Here is a 22,637-nt window from a genome sequence, read left to right on the forward strand (position 1 = left end):
TAAGAATATCTAATAAGTCAGTTGCTGATCTTTTTCTGGGATTCAGAAATGATTAATGGCTCGAACTGGTCTCTGAATTGATCACTTAACTCTGCTTTATTCTAGGGGTGAAATAATTGATCATTTGGATATGATTGACAACAGTTTGGCTCAGATGCATTCTTCACTCAGCAACAGTCGATTAAACATTAATTTGGATTTACTCAAAGATGTGAGTTGAAATCGATTTTATCTTTGCAAGGTGCAATGTGAAGTCTAGATCTGTATAGCCATTGAGTCATGTATAGCCATATACGACATGGAAATGGGGCCCCTTAGTCCATCCAGAACACACCAACTACTGACCATCCATTTACACTGATACTACACTAAGACATATTCCTTTCCACACCTCAGATTCTCCAGCTCCCTTAATGCTCGGCTATATATAATGGCCACCCATCTGATCAAGTTGTAAATACTGGCGCATGGGAAGAAATGGGAGCACCCAGTAGCATTCACGTGGTCATAGGGAGAACTCGTGGACAGCACCAGAGAATTTGGGAATGTGTGTTATTTCACGTCAACTTAGAAGTTGGGCTAAGTATGACTTTCCTACGAGACTGTTTCATGCGTCCCTCCCACTAGGAAAAGCATGTCTGTCTCGGGGTTGTTCTATTGGAATTTTTTGCATTCCATTAGTAGAATTCATGAATAGGCCCTTGTTATGGCTCTTTTGGATTTGATGTTGTGCAGAGAAACCATGCATCTCTGCTAGTTTCAGGTATGCTGACCACCTGCTCAGTTAGACGTTCTCCCTACTGTTAACAGTTGGTCACTAAAGTTGGTTTCTGCAACTCGGGATTAATTGCAGAGCGGAAATCGTTTCAGCTTCGACTGCCACTGCTGATCATTATCATTTGACCTTTGCCGGAAAGTGGATGAGGTCCAAATTGGATATGATAGTCTCCATTAGACCATGCTGCCTGCACTCAACTGACCTGTTTCTTATGACAGTCACAGCACTAGAGATATAGTTAACTACATTGTGATACCGCATCTCGCCAAGAGTCAGCACTTTCTAGTAAAAGGCAGTAAGATAGAAAACTGGCAAAATTTTAGATATAATTCTCTTTCAATAAATATGTTTTTGGAATGACATGCAAACAGGGAGAATGAGCCAATGAAGGATTTAATATCTGCTTTGAAAAGGGAATGTAACCACTGGCATTGAAATGTCATTAGTTTTTAATAATTTGACAGTACTGTGCTTATTCATCAAGTGAAAAGAATTTGTTTTTGTTTGGGGCTGTGGGTGACTTACATATTGAGTGTTCTTCAGAACAAACTTTATCTTTCTAACTTTCAAGTCTTTCAATCAAAATCACATTAGAGCTTCTAACACCTCGGCAAGTTTGTCAATTTGTTGCACACAGCTGTTTTACGTCAGGGAATTTGCAGAGTCTGAGGAAAAGTAAGTTAGTTGTCTTTGCTTTTGCCCTATGAACTGAATTAAAATCAATCTTTCTGTCTTGTAGAAAGTAAGTGGCATTTTATTTAATTAACCTGTTTAATAGCGTTTTAAATGGTCTATTGTGGAGTAATCCAGTAGAAGCACTAAATTCTGGGAAGCCTAATACATGAAGTTTATCCATAAAGCTCTCAGGTTAAATGATCTTTTTATAGAAGGACCACCAGAGGCATTAGGCCACAGTAGGTAGAGGGGAGTGTGCCATTAGTAAATCAGTTACACTTTTGATTGCTTCTTTTTTCTCAGCTCTACAACCCATCAGTTGGAGGATTAGTAACAACATTTCCTGAAGTAGGAGTGGACACCAGCAAGGTACTTAGCTCATGGCAAATGATATTATAAGTAGCCGGCCTTTTTTTTAGCTGGTTGCAAAATAGTCAAGAGAGAGCAGATTGTTTCCCTTTAGCCTTGTTCTTGCATGTTTTGTACATTTTTATAGCTTGGACGTATTTTCTTTTCATAGGAACTCGTACCAATTTTGAGAACCATTTTGGGACTGAAACTAGGTTTTGTGGCACCTATCTTAAGGCCAGTCAAGGAGTGGTAAACAACCAATCTGACTTTTGCATTGTAAGGGCACAATTCTAGCAGGAAGTACACTAGACAGCAAAGAGGCTAACAGCTGCAGGTATCATTACGTTGGTGTAGGTGGTGTATCCAGTCAGTGTGTAATACGTTTTTCAAGCCAGCTTTGCTACTTTGGATCTCCATGCTGTAGTTGACAGCTTCTCTTAACCCTGTACAGCTGGGTGTGCTTCAGTGTCTTGAACAGTACCCACACCTGGGCTATTGAAAAGGAATTCAATAATATCCAGGTTTGTCACTAATTTCTTCTGATTCTGGTCTTTTGAGTTTCCCCATTTGATTTAAGTATCAATAGTCAGTAGAGAGTGCAGTGGCTGATGCACAAGTGCTTTTTTTGGTGAATTAAATGCTCGTGCACAAACTGTTTTTACCTAACATGGGTAGGCTGGTGGGGCGTCGTCCTACCATTCAACATGAGTCGGAAAGTAATTGCACACTGTCCAGAGTAGGACAAGCTGCTGAAAAGGAGTGGGATGGTGGAGGAAGTTGTTGTAAAGATAGAGAAAAGTGCTTTCAGTAATTTCCTTTACCATAATGGCCAGCTTTTTTTCATCCGTTTGGAGCAGGTACTTTCTCCCTCCTGCCTGCTGTTGGGCTGGCTTCCTACCCCAACGAAAAAGATGGGTGCATTAGGGAGTGTCGTGCTGTATGTTTGGGTAATGCACCTATCCCAGTTGAATAGCTGTTGCTGTCATGCAGTATGCTTGGGTGATGTGGTTGCCATGGGTGAATGGGGGGGGGGTGTGCGTATGTAAGACTAAGAATGGTATGAAGTGTATGAAAAGGAGATGAAGCATATGATTATAATGCGAATCCTGTGTAATCAGATTGTTGTTAGGTAAGAAAAAGTCCTGTAGTAAATTGAGTTGTGAGCAAGGTATCTAAAGATGCAGTGGTCCCACCTAAACCACTTGAGTGAGATCAATGAACATTATCCTGGTTGAGGGTCCTTGAAGCTACAGACTGGTATGTGCAGTACCTGTCAATACCACTGCCTACTGAGCATGGCACTGGACAGGATGTCACAGGACATCTTGCCTACCTGTCTTCCCACAGTTACCCATGGTTAAATCCTCCACGGCACCATGTTTTGAGTGATCTCGGCACCACAGGCAGTAAACAGCAGACCTTCTCTTTAGGAGGTTCAGGCTAAGTTTCTGAAGTTTTGTACATTCATTGTGTTGGGCATCCAGCAGTCGGTTAACAGTGCTGGGAGCACTGGTGCATGCAGTGACCATGGAATAAATGGTATCCATGGTAATCCTTATGCTCATTTTCATGGTTGACCGACTTAACCCATCCTTGACCTTTTTAAATAGTTTTGTTTTATATTTTAATTTGTGTTGCAGTTTGCTCCAATGTATGTTTGAGGTGTTCAACTGCTGTCAAAGAATAGGCAGCTGTGTAAAATTATGCCTTTTGAAAACAGTTAACTTTTGATGAGAAGTTAGGGAGACATCTCTGCACTTGGAACTGCTTGTTTTCTGAACAGCATGGCTGTTGGAATGCTGCAGTTGGTTTTACAACTTTAGGTTGGTAAATAGAAAATTTGGTCTTAATTTTTTTAAGATTCTGGAAACAGTATTATTCACAAGTAGAGTAAGTGTCACTAGGTTCAGGAGAGGGTACTCATTTTTTCAAGCAAACTGAATTATATAGTTAATATTCTTCATTCTTATCTCATTAAAATTAAGAGTTACAGCTAATTATTGCTGAATATGTTCTTGCAGAGGGCAAGTGGACAAAAAAATGCACAAGAGGAACAAGATTATACAGATTTGCACATCAAAGAAGGTAAGTTCTTGTTTATTTTGTAATAAATCTTAAAATTACTAATCACGGAAGAATATAGGAAAAAAACTATTGGTTTTGCAGAAATGGGAGTGAAATCGCTACTCGGAACTTTGGGAAGCGTCTGCTCTTGCTAGGGTCATTTGTTTCTGTGGAGCTGGTGGCATAAGACTGTTTTGAATAGCTCTTTAGTCATTTGGTTATCTGCTTTGTAAATCCTTCCTCTCTCTCGCTCTTATTTTCAGGTCAAACTGAAAGTCAAGATAGCAGTACCCTGCCTTTCTCAAAGGAGGCTGCAGATGAGACCGATATGTTACCAACCTTATTGGAACTGGCAGAAGAGGCTAGTGATGCCACATTTTTCCCCAGCGAAATCTCTATTTTCGACAGTGACACTTGAAACCAAGGGTCCAAGTTAATCCACAACTAAGTGGTACCCAGCTTTTGCTGAGATGGGCGTATTCTTTTCAAACAGTAGAACCTTACTTCAAACATTACTGCTGTAAAGTAGAATTTCCTCATTAATGTGCAGTGCATTTCTAGGCACAGTGTTTTCCTTTAGCTTGGGCTTATTCAAGTTAGACTAGTGAGCAAAATTACTTACAAGCCAATAATCCTAAAACTGATCTTGCATTTCTTTTCTTTTTTTGACATAAGCTAACGTAATTAGAAAAGAGGCTGCTGTGTAATTAAATGGACAGGTCTACTTTGGGCCTCTTTGTATAACATTTCCACCTCTCGCGTCGAGTACTTGAGTTATATCACTAAATAAGCCAAGGTACTGATGAACTGAAAGTCTGATTAACTGCACACTGCCAACAGCCTGCTAATGCAAAGCTGTTTCACTGGAGAATCATTCAGGAGAGGGGAAGACAATACATAGATTGGATATTAGGCTTTCCATTAGCCCTGCTGGTTTTGAATAGACACCTTACATGGTTTGCTGCTGAGTATATTTGTGTGATTATTAATATTGTGCATCAGCTGAATGCAACAGGAGCCTCACAGAAGTTGTGTCTGCACAGTCCACTGATATAACAAGCCTTGGGTATTTTATTATTTAGTTATTTACTCTTCTTTTCAGATCTGGTTTATCCACCTGTAATTTCCAGAAGAGGTTAATTTGCCCAGTCTCTGGCCTTTATGTTCTTTTTTTTTTGCATAATTTAAGACACCAAGGTTTTTTTTAGTAGCAGGGTATATTTTGCATGAAAAGTGATTGCTACAGAATGGTCAATGGAATTAGAGAATTAAAAGAAAAATGCAAGGACTAACCAGAAAATTGGTCAGCATCAGTGGCATGTTTGGTATACAAGTTCTAAACAAAATATTGCCCTCTGATGCTGACAAGTATGCCATTGATGATTTCTTTATTGTGTTGGATTCTGAGCAATTTTGGAGGTAAATTGCAAAATGCAGGTCCATTAATTAGCTCCACATTTTATCGTAGTGTCTCTACCTGCATTTCTCTAGTTCCTCCGCACAAGTCACAGTGCAGTTCCAATTTGGATTTTCAATTGTTACATAATTTCATTCTTATTTACTCTCAGTCTGGAGGTTGAACCACATCCATCCAAGTTCAAAAATTCCAGTTATTCTGGCTAGCTTTGAATGGGTATTAATGGATGCACATGTTTAATGCAGCAACATCTTTTATAATTAGATTTTTAATTTGCAATTCTTGTCCTGCCATCCTCTCCTGTTAGGTTTCACGTGTATTGGCAGTACTCTGAGTTTCCAGCAGGAATCTCTGGAGAACGATCAGCAACAGAAAGGCCCAGGCCATATTCTAGAGACTTCCATCACTCTCAAATGTTCACTGCCGGGTTTGTAAGAAGCCATGAACAGGCCAAATGGAAGATCTTTTGTCAGTAGAGCTTGCAGGTTGGGAAGAGTAATTTACTAAAGCAAGAGAATGCAGCTCTACAACTTAAAAGTTCTCGCTTTGCACTGGCAGCTGCCATTTTACAGTATCACCTAAGAAGATGATGTGGATATGCTACATGGACAGATTAACTCTGTAGGGACGTGTACAGTGATTCATTCAGTACTTTATAGGTCAGGCAATATAGACTAAATGGCATTGGACTTAAAAGGTGTGAAGGAAATGATGGAACTGAGTGTATGTATATAAATCCTTAACTAGTAGAACAGATCGAGAAAACAGTTTAGTAAAGAATATGCGATACAGGCATCTTAAATAGAAACCTAGAATACAAAAAACAAGGACGTTATGGTGAACCTGTCTGAAGCAATGGTATGGTCACAACTGGAGTATGCATCCAATTTCTGGCCACTTCTCTTTATTAAAGAATTATTAGAATATCTTTCACATTGAGGTATTTCAGCTGTAAGATCAGACATCAGTTGAAGCAGAGATTACAAGGTGATCTGGAGGGAATGTACAAGCGTATAGGTTGGGTAAGTGGAGGAAGTAGGCCCAAGTATGGGATGGTTGGAATCTAGGGAACATGGATTTAATGTGATGCTTGAGAACATGGGAAAAAATTCCTTCATGCGTTAAGTTTTATAATCTAACTTTTCCTACCTGTTAACCTGCGCAAGAGACAACTAAGGCTCAAAGAGGAGAATTGGGCCAGTACTTGAGGCAAGAATTTGCACAGTATGGGGAGAACCAGTAAATGGGATTGAGTGGATTGCTATGCGTAGAGCTGACATGCACTTGATGGGCTGAATAAGTCCCTACCATGCCATATGAACCTTTGATTCTAAATGCTGTTCATACTGCATGAACAGCTTGCCAACTATTTTGAAAGTTTCAGTAATTGTTTACACCACACTTGATTTTTTTTTAAAGAACTGCTGCTTTTACTTCATTCAGTAAAGCAGGATAAGGGAATGCAATAGTCAAAATATAGTAACCATTGGTATTCCACAACAAAGTGGGAAGCACAACGGTTTTGATCTTTGGGGACAAACAAAAGAGAAAAATGAAGAACATAAAACCTAGATCTCTTGTGCTCTCATTGAGATACAACACTCTGAGAGAGGGGTCTGGAGGAACTTTACTGTTACAAGTCAGCGAAATTAAAATGGCCAAACAATTCCATGAATGAGAGAAGGTGGGAAAAGTCCATTACTTTCTCTGTTGCAAATGGGGGCCACTTTGGGATGCGTAATTTAGCATTGCCCTTCAGCATTTTCTAGGCTTCTAGTAGATTTTGGTAATCTTAAATTTAGAGTCAAGTTAAAGTTAAATATGGTAAGAATCTCTTCAAACTAAGCAAAGGAATGTACATGATTTCTTAATTGCTCATAACCGTAATATTGTTGCCCACACTGTGTAGGCTAGGGGGACAAAAGGTTTATCTCTTCAAATCACCTTACAATCACTTTTTAAAACTTCACTTTGTTACATGGATATGGTCTAACCATAAAGGGAATCACTAAATCGGTTTACTGAGGGACAGAGAAACATTTGTCTTGCATGCTGTTCATACGGATCGATTCAGGACCACAGTACGTTGAGGTAAAAGAATATCAGAATGTAGATTGAAGTGTTACACCACAAAGTGCCCCACAGGCCGACAACAGGATGTAAGGTAGTAAGTTAGATTTTGAGCTCAAGAGTCCTATTCAGTAGTCTTGTAACAGTGGGATGCAAACTGTCCTAGAGGATGGTGGTGTGTGCTATCTGTTTTTCTATCTTCTGCCCAATGCAAGGGGGAGAAGAGAGGATTTCAGGGTGGGTGTGATTTTGATTATGCTGGCTGATTTGCTAAGGCTGGGATGTGCAGAATCCATGGTGGGGAGGCTGGTTTCTGTGATTTGCTGAGCTGTTTCCACAGTTCTCTGCAGTTTCTTGTGGTCATCTGCCATACCAATCCGTGGTGCTCCTCTGTGGCATTGAGGGTTGATGGGGACATGCCAAATTTGTTTAGCCCCCTGACAAAGTGGAGGTACCTGTGAGGCTGCTCTGCAACTTTTTTTTGGTCATGATAACGCTGCCTGCTCTGAGTTTTGATACATTGGAGTGTGTAGTCCAATGCCTTGCACATTTTATTAGAAGCTGCATATGAGAAACAGTTCTGAGAGTGATAAATTACCAATAGCAGTGCTCCTTCTAGAAAAGCACAAAATATGGTTTGTAGTTAAGTTTAAGCCCCCAATTCTTAGACCAGCACATAGCTACCCCTTATGTGTTAGGGATTAATCACTTAACCACTAAATCTTTGATGGTTCATTGCTTTTGCAGTATATGGTATTTTTAAAAGGTCCTTTGTGATCTTTTCACAAGTGCATGAGAATTATATTATTTTACTTACTTTCTATGTAAATAGGATTTGTTTATTAGCTTTTTTAAAGAGAGTATGTGGTTTTGTACAGAGTCTGAAGAAATGTTTAAGGTATTAATTTTGCACACTTAATGCTGTTCACATGCACTACACTAAATGAATAGATTTAAATCATTGTTATCAAGTGTTTGATATTAAGTATATTTCTTACAGTGGCTATATATTAATAAATGCATTGTCAAGTTCTGGTGGCTTGCTTGTTGATTGTGTTTATTTTGAGCCAGTTGGCAATGTTATTGTCATTGTGCTGACCCTTGTTATTTTTGTATCAGTGAAGGCTTTGAGAATTTTCTACAGTTACAGATGCAGATTGATGGTCCTGTAGCCCCAGATGAGGTATGACACCTTGTGAGAAGTAGAGACCCTTAACTCCCCGTGAGGGCAGGAGCGGGGACTGTGGGGAGGATGAGCAACCTGCCCATAGCACCATGGAGTGGGGGGCCATTCCAGAGGGGGGAGTCAATAGAAATGTTGTAGTAATAGGGGACAGTATCGTCAGGGGGATAGATAGGGTTCTCTGCAACCGAGAGCGAGAGTCCCAAAGGCTATGTTGCCTGCCTGGTGCCAGGGTTAAGGACATCTCTTCTGGGCTGGAGAGAAACTTGCAGTGGGAGGGCCAGGATCCAGTTGTCTTAGTACACGTCGGTACTAATGACATAGATAGGACAAGGAAGAAGGTTCTGTTACAGGAATATGAGCAGCTAGGGGTCAAATTAAAAAAACAGAACCTCAAGGGTAATAATCTCTGGATTATTACCTGAGCCACGAGCAAATTTGGCTAGGCTAAATAAAATTAGGGAGTTAAACGCGTGGCTCAAAGACTGGTGTGGGAGAAGTGGGTTTTGCTTCTTGGGTCACTGGCACCAGTACTGGGACAGGAGAGAACTGTTCCGGAGGGACTGGCTTCACCTGAACCGGGCTGGGGTTAGTGTCCTGGCGAATCATATAACTAGGGCTGCAGAGAGGTCTTTAAACTAATTAGTGGGGGGGGAGGGAGGATTCTAGAGAGCAAATAATTAAAAAGACAATGGAGAAGGTTTTGGATGTAGGTAAAAGTGGAGGAATGAAAAGACAGTGTGTCAGGAGGGGAAAGAATGTACGGAGATAAATGTAAAGTTGTACAAAAGGAAAAGGTAGGAAATAAGTGTCAAACATATTTGAAAATCCTTTATTTGAATGCACGTAGTATTAGGAATAAAATTGATGAGTTGACGGTACAAATAATTATGTATGGTTATGATATTGTGGCAATTATGGAAACATGGCTGCAGGGTGACCAGGACTGGGAATTAAACATACAAGGGTATTCGACAATTAGGAGAGACGGGCAAGAAGGAAAAGGAGGTGGGGTGGCTATGTTAATAAAGCAAGAAATCTCTGCAATAAAGTGAAATGATATTGGCTCAAAGGATCAGGATAACAAAACAATTTGGGTAGAAATAAGAAATAGTAAAGGGAAAAAAGCAGTGGTGGGAGTAGTCTATAGGCCTCCAAACAGCTGTAACTCAGTTGGTCGGAGCATAAATCAGGAAATAGTTGGGGCTTGTAATAAGGGAACAGCTATAATTATGGGACTTTCATATTGACTGGACTAATCAAGTCGGACACGGCAGCCTTGAAGAAGAGTTTATTGAGTGTATTCGGGATGGGTTCCTTGAACAATACGTTACTGAGCCGACAAGGGGGCAAGCAGTCTTAGATCTGGTCCTGTGTAATGAGACAGGACTAACAAAAAAAAAATGTCCTAGTAAAGGATCCCCTTGGAATGAGTGACCATAACACGGTCGAATTCCATATTCAATTAGAAGATGAGAGGGTTGGATCTCAAACAAGCATACTGAGCTTAAATAAAGGAGACTATGATGGTATGAGAGCGGAATTGCTTAAGATGGATTGGGAAAGTAGATTAAAGGGTAGATCGGTATTTGATCAGTGGTGTATATTTAAGGAGTTATTTTACAACTATCAAGAAAAATATATTCCACTGAAGAAAAAAGGGTGTAAAAGAAAAAATAGTTATCCGTGGCTAAGTAAAGAAATAAAGCAAAGTATATGACTAAAAAGAAAGTTATATAAGGTAGCTAAATCTAGTGGGTAGATTGAAGATCGAGAAGCTTTTAAAGATCAGCAGCAAATAACAAAAAGATTGATTAAGAAGGGGAAGGTAGATTATGAAAGTAATTTGGCGAAAAACATAAAAGCAGATAGTAAGAGTTCTTATAGTTACATAAAAAGAAAAAGGGTGGCTAAAGTAAATGTTGATCCTCTAGAAGATGAGACCGGGAAATTAATGGTATGGGACATGGAGATGGCGGAAACGCTGAACAAATATTTTGTATCAGTTTTTACAGTAGAGGACGCTCAAAATATCCCAACACTGGATAAACAGGGGGCTCTAGGGGGAGAGAAGCTAACTACGATTCAAATCACCAAGGAAATGGTATTTGATAAATTAATGGGACTGGAGGTGGATAAATCCCCTGGACTGGATGGCTTGCATCCTGGGGTCTTAAGGGAAGTGGCGGTCGGGATTGTGGATGCATTAGTGATAAATTTTCAAAACTCGCTGGACTCGGCAATGGTCCGGGCAGATTGGTAAAATGGTAATGTAACTCCTTTATTTAAAAAGGGCAATAGACAGAAGGCTGGGAATTATAGGCCAGTTAGCCTAACATCTGTGGTTGGCAAAATGTTGGAATCGATAATTAAGGAAACAGTAACAGGGCATTTGGATAAACATAGCTTAATAGGACAAAGTCAGCATGGCTTTACAAAAGGGAAGTCATGTTTGACAGATTTGTTGGAGTTCTTTGAGGACATAACATATAGGGTAGATAAAGGGGAACCAGTGGATGTGGTGTATTTGGATTTCCATTTGACAAGGTGCCACACCAAAGATTATTACTTAAAGTAAAAAAATCATGGGATTGGGGATAATATTCTGGCATGGGTGGAGGATTGGCTTTCTAACAGAAAACAGAGTTGGGATAAATGGTTTATTCTCAGACTGGCAGTTGGTGACTAGTGGTGTTCCGCAGGGGCCGGTGTTGGGACCCCAACTCTTTACAATCTATATTAATGATTTGGAGAAAGGGACTAAGTACAACGTATTGAAGTTTGCTGATGACACAAAGATGGGAGGGAGTGTAACGAGTGCAGAGGACATTGAAACCCTGCAGGGAACATAGATAGGCTGAGTGATTGGGCAGACATTTGGCAGATGAAATATAATACTGACAAGTGTGAGGTCTTGCACTTTGGCAGGAAAAATAATAGAGCAAGTTATTATCTAAATGGAGAGAAACTGGAAAGTGCTTCTGTGCAAAGGGATCTGGGGGTCCTGGTGCAGGAAACACAAAAAGTTAGTATGCAAGTGCAGCAGGTGGTCAAGAAGGCCAATGGAATGCTGGCTTTTATTGCTAGGGGGATGGAGTATAAGAACAGGGAGGTCTTACTGCAGTTGTACCGGGTATTGGTGAGACCACACCTGGAGTACTGCGTGCAGTTCTGGTGTCCATATTTAAGAAAGGACATACTGGCTCTAGAGGCAGTGCAGAGAAGGTTCACTAGGTTAATTCTGGGGATGGGTGGGTTGATGTATGATGAGAGATTGGGACTCTACTCATTGGAGTTCCGAAGAATGAGAGGCGATCTTAGTGAAACATATAAAATTGTGAAGGGGCTTGATCGGGTGGATGCGGGGAGAATGTTCCCAATGATGGGTGAAACTAGGACTAGGGGGCATAATCTTAAAATAAGGGGATGCTGTTCCAGGACTGAGATGAGGAGAAATTTCTTCACTCAGAGGGTAGTGGGGCTGTGGAATTTACTGCCCCAGAGAGCTGTGGAAGCTACTACACTCAATAAATTCAAAACGGAGATAGACATTTTCCTGGATAAAAATGGCATTAGGGGATACGGTGAGCGAGCAGGTAAGTGGACATGAGGCTAGGTTTAGATCAGCCATGTGATCTCCTGGGCCAGTTTTCGATAGCCTGGATGGGTTGGAGAGGAATTTTCCAGATTTTTTTCTCCTCAATTGGCAAATCGTCTTTTTTCCCCCCGGGTGATCACATGGGTTTGGGCGGGATGAATAATAAAATAAAATGGGCGGCATGGTGCCCAGTTGGTTGGCACTGTTGCCTTGTGGGATTCGGTGAAAACTAGAGTTAAGATTGGATCAGCCATGATCTTGTTGAATGGCAGAGCAGGCTTGAGGGGCTGATTGGCCTACTCCTGCTCCTATCTCTTATGTATATTCTTATGTTCTAAATCATGGGAGATTTAAAACACCTAGAATTAAAACAGTTTGATTTACTGGAGAAGAGCTGGTGATCTACCCATGGGGAAGTGGTTATTTATGCAAATATTTGAGAATTGTTTTAATTTAGATGAAGGCATTGAGAATAACATCAGCAAGTTTGCTGATGATACTAAGCTGGTTGGCAGTGTGACATGTGATGAGGATGTTAGGAGAATTCAGGGTGACTTGGATAGGCTGAGTGAGTGGGCAGATGCTTGGCAGATGACGTTTAATGTGAATAAGTGTGAGTTTATCCACTTTGGGAGTAAGAACAGGAAGGCAGATTATTATCTGAACAGTGTAGAGTTAGGTAAGGGAGTAATTCAAAGATCTAGGAGTCCTTGTTCATCAGTCACTGAAGGTGAATGAGCAAGTGCAGCAGGCAGTGAAGAAGGCTATTGGAATGTTGGCCTTTATTACAAAGGGAATTGAGTACAGCAGCAAGGAAATCCTTTTGCCCTGAGACCACACCTGGAGTATTGTGTACAGTTTTGGTCTCCAGGGTTAAGGAAGGACATCCTGGCTGTAGAGGAAGTGCAGCGTAGATTCACAAGGTTAATTCTTGGGATGCCCGGACTGCCTTACGCAGAGAGGTTAGAGAGACTGGGCTTGTACACACTGGAGTTAAGGAGATTGAGAGGGGATCTGATTGCAACATATAAGATTATTAAGGTATTGGACAAGATAGAGGCAGGAAATATGTTCCAGATGCTGGGAGAGTCCAGTACCAGAGGGCATGGTTTGAGAATAAGGGGTAGGTCATTTAGGACAGAGTTAAGGAAAAACTTCTCCCAGAGAGTTGTGGAGGTCTGGAATGCACTGCCTCAGAAGGCAGTGGAGGCCAATTCTCTGGATGCTTTCAAGAAGGAACTAGATAGGTATCATGGATAGGGGAATAAAGGGATGTGGGGACAAAGCAGGAACCGGGTATTGATAGTAGATGATCAGCCATGATCTCAGAATGGCGGTGCAGGCTCGAAGGGCCGAATGGTCTACTTCTGCACCTATTGTCTATAATTTGAGTGGATGAGTTAACAAGTGGATTTGCTTGAATGAATGTGCTGGAATATTAAGTCCTGACACTGGTCCATTACAAGTGTTAAATCACTATTAAACTCCATGGAGTTAATAAGTAAAACATAACAAAATAAACCAAACAAGGGGCATAAATATGTCATATGAGAGATAAGGAAAGAATGTCATTTCTTAGCTCCAGCCAGAGTAATTCAACATCCTGATTTTCTACGCCAAATTCCTTTCTCTTGTGTTTTTTCCCCATCCACTATTATCCGAACAATGCTTTCCACAGAGCCAAGCATCCTAAAATATTTCATCACTGCGACCAATCTCCATGGTTAATGTTAAACATTTTTGTTGCAATGTTTGCAGTTAATTCATCAAATGTAGGCAATGCTTTGTACATTTTTTTTCTGATACTCCCTCAGTCACTCATGTTGAGCTGTATATCCTGTTTATCAAGATTGCTACCCTGTCATCCCGCCTTCATGTTTCTTTTCCTGTTTTTGACTTTGCCCTTTCTGAATTGGCCCTCTCTCTGCTTTATAAATATAATGCCGTGGTTAAAGGAATGAGGTGAGAAAGCGGGTAGTATGAGTAGCCATTTCAAAGCTGTTGCTGTCACCGTGTGCCGATTGGTCTGTTTCTGTGCTGGAGGATAATTTTATGCACTTTCAACATGGATAATGGAAGAGCAATCCTGAACAAGGTGCAGGCCAAGCAGTAACTCCCCACAAGAGGGCACTAATATCAACTGGAATCACATACTCCAGCTATGGCAAGCTATTGAAACACAAACTATTTATTGTATTAAGGCGGGAGCAGTGATTTTATGATTCCTTCAGTGTTCTACTATTCATTTTGCTTTGCATTACAAAAGCATCAGATTAGTGGGTGAATATAGCTGGGGAGCTGGAGTGAATATCTAAAGTTCAGAGTTGGAGCTTTGAAGAGTTAATCTTTTTGTGGATATGTGATTATTCATTGCTACCATCTTTCTTATCTTCCTCCCATTTTTCTTTATTGTTGCATTATTTTATCGGGCTTCCAAATGGTGTTACTAAATTAGCTTTTCAGTTACTCAAAGCAACCAGACCAAATTCTTAAAGTTCTCCCTGTCACTAGATAGCCTCGTAACACCTCCATTAATCCACCTTGTTCATTCAGCTCTCAGTAAGCTTATGGTAGTTTCTGTTGGGCTAGAGAGACGCAGCATGAAGCACAGAGCTGGTGTGTGACGTCCATCAAGGGCTCACACTGTTTTAGACATCTGACCATTTTTGTGTTCTGTTGTGAGCTTCCCACATATTAGAAGAGCTGATGAATAGTTATAGAAGATAAAATGGATGGGAAGGAATTTCTTTTGCCACACTGTGGTGAATCTGGAATTCATTGCCACAGATGGCTGTGGAAGCCACACCATTGACCAGAGGGCATAACGTCAAAATAGAAGGATGTCCCTTTAGGACAGAGATGAGGAGGAATTTCTTTAGCCAGAGGGTGGTGAATCTGGAATTCATTGCCACAGACGGCTGTGGAGGCCAGCTCATTGGGTATATTTAAAGTGGAGGTTGATAGGCTTTTGATTAGAAGGGGTGTTAAAGGTTATAGGAAGAAGGCAGGAAAACAGGATTGAGAGGGAAAATAAGTCAGCCGTGATTGAATGGTGGAGCAGATTCAATGGCTGAATGGCCTAATTCTGCGCCTATCTCTTAAGGTCTTATGGTTTCATTTAGGGTCTCTTTTGCTAACTCCATAATCCTTGATTCCCTTAACGTCCAGAAAATTATTGATTGAAGTGTACTACACAGAATGGGTCCTTCAGCCCATGATATTGTGCCAGCATTTTAACCTACTCCAAGATCAATTTAAACCTTTCTACCTGCCAACACAGCCCATAACCCTCTTTATTTTTTTTCATCTTTCATCGATGTGCCCATCTAAGTGTCTTAAATATCCCCACTACATCAGCTTTCACTATCATCCTTGACGGTGTGTTCCGGGTATTTTCCATTCTCAATGTATAAAACCTTTTGCTGACAATCTCCTTAGACTTTCTTCCACCCAACTTAAAAAGATGGCCTGTATTATTGGTCATTGCCACCCTGGGGGAAAGGCTGTCCATTCTATCTATGCAAAACACTGGAGGAGCTCAGCAAGCCAGGCAGCATCTATGGAAAAGTGTGCAGTCAATGTTTCGGAATGACACCTTTCAGCAGGACCCGCAGATGCTGCCAGGCCTGCTGAGTTCCTCCAGTGTTTCCTGTGTGTTGCTCGGATTTTGAGCATCTGCAGATCTTCTCATTTGTGATTAGACCATTACCTATGCCTCTTATAATGTTAAACCCCTCTATCAAGTCACCTCTCGTCCTTCTTTGCTCTATAGAGAAAAGCCCTAACTCGCTCAACCATTCCTCATAAAACATGTTCCCTAATCCAGGCAGCATCTTGGTATATCTCTGCATCCTCTCTAAAGCTTCCACACCCTTCCTATAATGAGGTGGCCAGAACTGAACACAATACTCCAAGTGAGGTCTAACCAGAGATTTCTAGAGCTTACACAGACCTGCAGCATTGACTATACAAAGACTTACCATAATCAAGTAAAGAAATTGTTCTTCATTTTAATTTTGCATGACCTACCCTGTTCCTGAAACTGTATCATCTGGCTCCACCACCTCCACCCTCTCCACACTCACCTGCACCTGGTCAAGAATTTCGCTAATTTTGGTGACATTCCTCTCATTCTTCTACACTCTAAAGAATACAGTCCTTCCTAGCCTATCTCTCTTCATAAATAAATCTGCCCTCCCCGAAGCCAGTTAAATGAAACTCTGAACTCCCATCAAATGTATTTGGTTAGGGAGACCGAGTGTGTAAGCAGTGCTGCAGGTGTGGTCCCATCAAACCCCCTTATAATTACAGTCCACCCTGATGTAGAGTTTTGATCCTTTACCATGTCACACCTCCACAGATGCTGCTTGAACTGTTGACTTCCTGCAGCTTGTTGTTTGTTGCTCCAGCATCTGTGGCCTCATTTTCTGTGTGTTGTGGCCTCTTTGTCTGCAATACGACTTCTTTACTTATGTTTTTAAATCCTCCTGAAATAAAAGCTTTGCCTTGGGCGCGACCAGTCAGTGCGAGGGACTGCGCAAATAGAGCTACCTTTTCAATCAGGTCCACAGTCAAGATTTAAATGGCGGAGCTTGGCTGCAGTTTCTCTGAGTTGGGCTGCGACCAATCAACGAGAGGGATTCATTAGAAATAAAAATAACTCGTGTAAGTGGAGTGGCCATTCTTTTGAGTGTGCCAGTGTTTAGAGTGGCTTTGGCTCATCAGGATTGGGCAAGTTAAAGTATCTGGTAAGTTTCTCTCTTTTTGTTCTTATTTGTTCATTCCTTGTCTGTTACAGCATTGTAGTGTAGTGAGAATGGCTCCAGGAACAGTGTTTTGTAATTTGTGTGGGATATGGGAAGTCTGAAGATGTTGTCTTTTAGTGTGCATAGTATATGGAATAAGGTAGATGAACTCGTAAAACAGTTACTGATTGGCAGGTATGTAGGCATCACTGAATCAGGGCTGAAGGACGATTATAGCTCGGAGCTTAATGTCCAAGGATACACATCGTATTGAAAGGACAGGCAGGTATACAGAGTGGTATGTCTCTGTTGGTTTAAAAAATGAAATGAAGTCACTAGAAAGAGATGACATGGGGTCAGAAGGTGTTGAATCATTGTGGGTAGAGCTAAGAGACTTTAAGGGTTAAAAGGGTTAAGGGAATTATATACAGACACCCAAACAGTAGTAAGGATGTGGTTTGCAAATTACAATGGGAGAAAGAAGATGCTTACCCAAAGGACAATACTACAATAGTCATGGAGGATTTGGATACGCAGGTAGATTGGGGAAAATCAGGTTGGTGCTGGATCACAAGGGGGAATTTCTAGAGTGCCCACAGGATGGCTTTATAGATCAGCTTTTCTGGATTGGGTGTTGTGCAATGAACCAGAATTGATTAGAGAGTTTAAGGTAAAAGAGGGCAAGTGATTATAATATGATCAATTTCACCCAGAAATTTGAGATGGAGAAGTTAAAGTCTGATGTAGCAGTATTGCAGTGGAGTAAAGGGAATTGCAAAGGCAGGAGAGAGCAGTTGGTCAAAATTGATTGGAAGAGAACTATGGCAGAGATGATGGCAGAGCAGCAATGGTTGGAATTTCCAGAAGTAATTCAGAAGGCACAGGATATTTACATCCCAAAGAGGAAGAGATATTCTAAAGGCAAGATGCCAAAACCATGGCTAACAAGACAAGTCAAAGCTAACATAAAAGCCAAAGAGAGGGCATATAATAGAGCAAAAATCATTAGGGAGTTGGAGGATTGGGAAGCTTAAACAAACCAGCAGAAGGCAACTAAGAAAGTCATTAAGAAGGTATAGATGGAATATGAAAGTAAGCTAGCTAATAATATTAAAGGCGAAAGCAAAAGTTTCTCCACGTACATAAAGTGTAAAAGAGAGGCAAAAGTAGATATCGGACCACTGGAAGACAATGTTGGAGCATTTGTAATGGGGGATAAGGAAATGGCAGATGAACTCAATAAGAATTTTGCATCTGTCTTCACTGTGGAAGACACGAACAGTATATCGAAAATTCAATGGTGTCAAGGGGCAGAACTGTATGAAGTTGCCATTAATAAGGAGAAAGTTCTTGGGGAAACTAAGAGGTCTAAAGGTAGATAAGTCACCTGGACCAGATGGTGTACATCTCAGAGTTCTGAAAGAGGTAGGTGAAGACATTGTGGAGGCATTAGCAATGATTTTTTCAAGACTCACTGGATTGTCAGTTCTCGAAGACTGAAAAATTGCAAATGTCACTCCACTCTTCAAGAAGGGAGAGAGTCAGAAGAAAGGAAACTATAGGCCAGTTAGTCTGACAATGCTTGGGAAGATGTTGGAAGGATGAGGTCTCAGGGTACTTGGAGACACATGATAAAGTAGGCCATATTCAGCATGGTTTCTTCAAGGGAATATATTGCCTGACAAATCTTTGGAATTCTTTGAAGAAATAATGTGCAAGATAGACAAAGTTGATGTTGCTTTCAGAAGGTCTTTGACCAGATGCCACACATAAGGATGCTAAACAAGGTATGACAAGAAAGATTCTAACATGGACAAAGCAGTAGCTGATTGGCAGGAGGCAAAGAGTGGGAATAAAGGGAGCTTCTTCTGGATGGCTGCTAATGACTAGTGGTGTTCCACAGGGATCAGTGTTGGGTCTGTTTCTGTTTATGTTATATGTCAATGACTTGGATGAAGGAATTGATGGTCTTGTTGCAAAGTTTGCTGAAGATATGAAGATAAGTGGAATGGCAGGTAGTAGAGAGGCTACAGAAGGACTTGGATTAGGAGAATAGACAAAGAAGTGGCAGATGGAATAGTGACTTGGCAAGTGTGTAGTCATGCACTTTGGTAGAAGAAATAAAAGGCTAGACTCTGTTCTATATGGGGAGAAAATACAAAAATCTGAGGCGCAAAGGGACTTGGGAATCCTTGTGCAGGGTTCCCTAAAGGTTAATTTGTACGTTGAGTTTGAGGTGAGGAAGGCAAATGCAATGTTAGCATTCATTTCAAGAAGACTATAAAATAACACAAGGATGTAATGTTGAGACTTTATAAAGCACTGGTGAGACCTCACTTGGAGCACTAGAAAGGATGTGCTAAAACTGGAGAGGGTTCAAAAGAGTTCACGAAAATGATTTCAGATTGAAAGACTTGTCATATGAGAAGCGTTTGATGGTCCTGGACCTGTATTCATTAGAGTCCAGAAGAATGGAGGGGGGTGACCTAAGTGTAACCTATGGAATGTTGAAAGGCCTTGATAGAATGGATATGGAGAGGATATTTCCTATGGACACAGCCTCAGAATAGAGGGGCATTCTTTGAGAATGGAGAAGATATGATGATATGATATATATATATATATATATATATATATGATATATATTTGTCTATTCTCCTAATCCAAGTCCTTCTGTAGCCTCTCTACTACCTGCCATTCCACTTATCTTTATATCATCATATCATCTTCATATCTTCACTTATCTTCATATCATCTCTTTAGCCAGAGAGTGGTGAATCTGTGGAATTTGTTGCTATTTGTGGCTGTATGGTCAAGTCTTTATGTATATTTAAGGCAGAGGTTGATAGATTCTTGATTGGTCAGAGCATGAAGGGATACTGGGAGAAGGCAGGAGATTGGGGCTGAGAGGAAAAATTGATCAGTTATGATGAAATGGTGGAGCAGTTGATGGGCCAAATGGCCTAATTCTGCTCCTTTAGTTCCTTGCTTCACTAGCATATTGAGGTCCAGGTCTCTGCAGGGGAGAACAGGCCCCCAGTCCTCAGGGTTGCGTTGCCGATGGCTGTTGGCAGGGGCGTCTTAATACGCTCAGCAAAGGATGGTGCTCAGAGAAGCTGTGCTGGAGGGGATGGTCGGAGGTTCGGAGGTTCGACGGACTCGGAGTCCGCTGTGGTCAGGTCACTTTCACTGTGTGCTGTGTCTGCGAGGCTGGGTTCAACGGAGCTTTCATTGTGTGCTGCGTCTGCAAGGCTGAGTCGGGTGGTGCCGTGTAAGTCCGTAGTGGGGCTATTCCCTTCTGCCGCCTGCGTGGAATGGTGAGTCTGTCGGGACTCTGGGGACTTGTGGAAACTGTGTGGTGGTTTCTTTCGAACTTATAGTCTATTAACATCTTTAGACTATTTTTACCGTGCCCATGGTCTGTTTTTTTTTTATCAATTATGCTATTGTTTGCACTGTTGTAACTACATGTTGTAACTATGTGGTTTTGTGCAGGTCTTGTAGCTTTAGTTTTTGGTCTTGTTTTGTTTGGCGGATTTTGAGCTCCTTTCCGTGGAACGTGTTAAGGTGGTAGCACGATATTAATATGCAGCAGCCTCTCCGGACTCTGGACTGGGGATTGCCAAACGTTATGTGGATTTTCTGGTGTAGTCTGTTTTGTCATGTGCTTTTGTGATATCATTCTGGAGGAAGGTTGTCTCATTTTTTAACTGCATTGCATTTGTGGTTTCTAAATGACAATAAACTGAATCTGAATCTGAATATTGGCCTTTAGCAACTCTTGTACGAACACACCCAGATCCCTTTGAACATCAAAGAGGCCCACTCTTACCATTTAACAAGTATTATTATGTGCACGAAAGGGAACAGCCTCACATTTGTTTTCACACAATATTACATCTATCTTGTTCTTGCCTACTCTCTCAACTTGCCCATGTCCGTGTAATTCCTCCTCCTCCTCTTTGCTCACAAATATAACTAGTTTGATGGCCCGGAGCAATTCTTAGAACATGTCATTCTTCAGCTGTTCAATCCTGGAATCATTTTTGTGAACTTCCTTTGAACTCTCTCCAGTATTAGCACATCCTTTGTAAGATAAGGGGTCCAAAACTGCTCACAATATTCCATGTGAGGCCTCACCAGCATTTTATAAAGTCTCAACATTACATCCTTGCTTTTATATTCTAGTCATTTAGGAAATCTGGAAACAAGGTATCTGGTAACCTCAAAGAAATCATTGATTTGCTGTAGACTGTGAATAAGCAGGGCTGAAGTACTGATCCCCTGTGGTACCCCACCAATATTTCATTCTGCTTTAGTGAATTAATTTGATAATAATTGAATTCTTCCATTATATATAATGTGCCCCTTCACACTGAGACCCACATATTAGTTCTGTTTGAGTTCACTCGCAGGTTACAAAAACAGAGAATGTTCACTTTGGCATCATCTTTGTATAAAACTTTCCTCACGGATAGAGATTCCTGAAAATTAGTTTTAATAATACATGTATTCTCTTTCATCAGTTATTGTTTTGAAACAGCAACTGTAAGAGAAGCAGTAAGAATATCCTAAATCTTTTCTTACACTTGCTTCCAGTCTACATACTATTCCTCACTAAACAATTAATGGTGTGACTGGAATGGGATATTAGCATGATGCTTTGCTTGATTTGAGCTTTTACTTCATTATTTCCAGCGCTAATCTCAGACGGATTTTAATGGATGGTGGGAAAAGTAGTAAAAAACCTTTCAAAAAGAAGTTTGGGTTAACACGAGAGGGAAGCTGTTCAAAACTAGCAGTTCATAGGTAACCAACAGCAAAATAATAAGCCTGACAGTAAAGGGAGGATGAGAATTCAGTAGAGAGTCAAAATGATGAATGTAAGTATTGAGGATAACTGAAAAACTAAGGGAAGTAAAAAGATAACATTAGAACATACTAGAAAGTGATATATCAAGGAAACATAACTTTTCATAAATGCTGCTTTACTATTCAATAAAATCACGACTGAACCTAAGGTCCAAATTGCTATCCTTTCCTAAATCCCATAATTAGTTGTCTTTACCAACGAGAAGGTGCTTGGGAAGCTGAAAGGTCTGAAGGTAGATAAGTCACCTGGACCAGATGGAGTACACCCCAGGGTTCTGAAAGAGATAGCTGAAGAGATTGTGAAGGTATTAGTAATGATCTTTCAAGAATCACTAGATTCTGGAATGGTTCCAGAGGACCGGGAAATTGCAAATGTCACTCCACTCTTTAAGAAGGGAGGAAGGCAAAAGACAGGAAATTATAGGCCAGTTATCCTGGGAAGATGTTGGAGTCCATTATTAAGGACGAGGTTTCTGGGTACTTGAAGGCACATGGTAAAATAGGTCAAGGTCAGCATGGTTTCCTTCTGGGGAAATCTTGCCTGACAAATGTATTGGAATAACCGGCAGGATAGACAAAGGAGAGTCAATAGCTGTTGTTTACAGAAGACCTTTGATGAGGTGCCACACATGAGGCTGCTTAACAAGATAAGAGCCCAATGACATTACAAGAAAGGTAGTGGCACGGATAGAAGATTGGCTGACCTGTAGGTGGCAAAGAGTGTCAATAAATGGGGCCTTTTCTGGTTGTCTGCTGGTGACTAGAGTTCTGCAGGGGTTGGTGTTAGAACATAGAAATTTACAGCACATTACAGGCTCTTCAGCCCACAATGTTGTGCCGACCATGTAACCTACTCTTGAAACTGCCTAGAATTTCCCTAGCGC

The 22,637-nt window shown here is 40.9% G+C and overlaps 1 protein-coding gene across 2 annotated transcripts in view; it reads left to right on the forward strand.

The window, feature by feature from the left end:
* LOC132398068 (heat shock factor protein 2-like) overlaps positions 1 to 8,393 on the forward strand; it is a 46,483-nt gene extending 38,090 nt beyond the window's left edge. Inside the window, exons 10-13 of one of the 2 annotated variants that reach the window (XM_059977007.1) lie at positions 106 to 211; positions 1,757 to 1,822; positions 3,826 to 3,889; positions 4,132 to 8,393. In XM_059977007.1, coding sequence (XP_059832990.1) covers positions 106 to 211; positions 1,757 to 1,822; positions 3,826 to 3,889; positions 4,132 to 4,286 — 391 coding nt within the window. In that variant the 3' untranslated portion in view covers positions 4,287 to 8,393. The remainder of the gene's footprint in view (positions 1 to 105; positions 212 to 1,756; positions 1,823 to 3,825; positions 3,890 to 4,131) is intronic. The other variant, XM_059977008.1, reaches the window with a different exon arrangement.
* Positions 8,394 to 22,637: the final 14,244 nt, after the last annotated feature.

This window comes from Hypanus sabinus, chromosome 8, assembly GCF_030144855.1.
Source record: "Hypanus sabinus isolate sHypSab1 chromosome 8, sHypSab1.hap1, whole genome shotgun sequence".
Classification (NCBI taxonomy): Eukaryota; Metazoa; Chordata; class Chondrichthyes; order Myliobatiformes; family Dasyatidae; genus Hypanus; species Hypanus sabinus.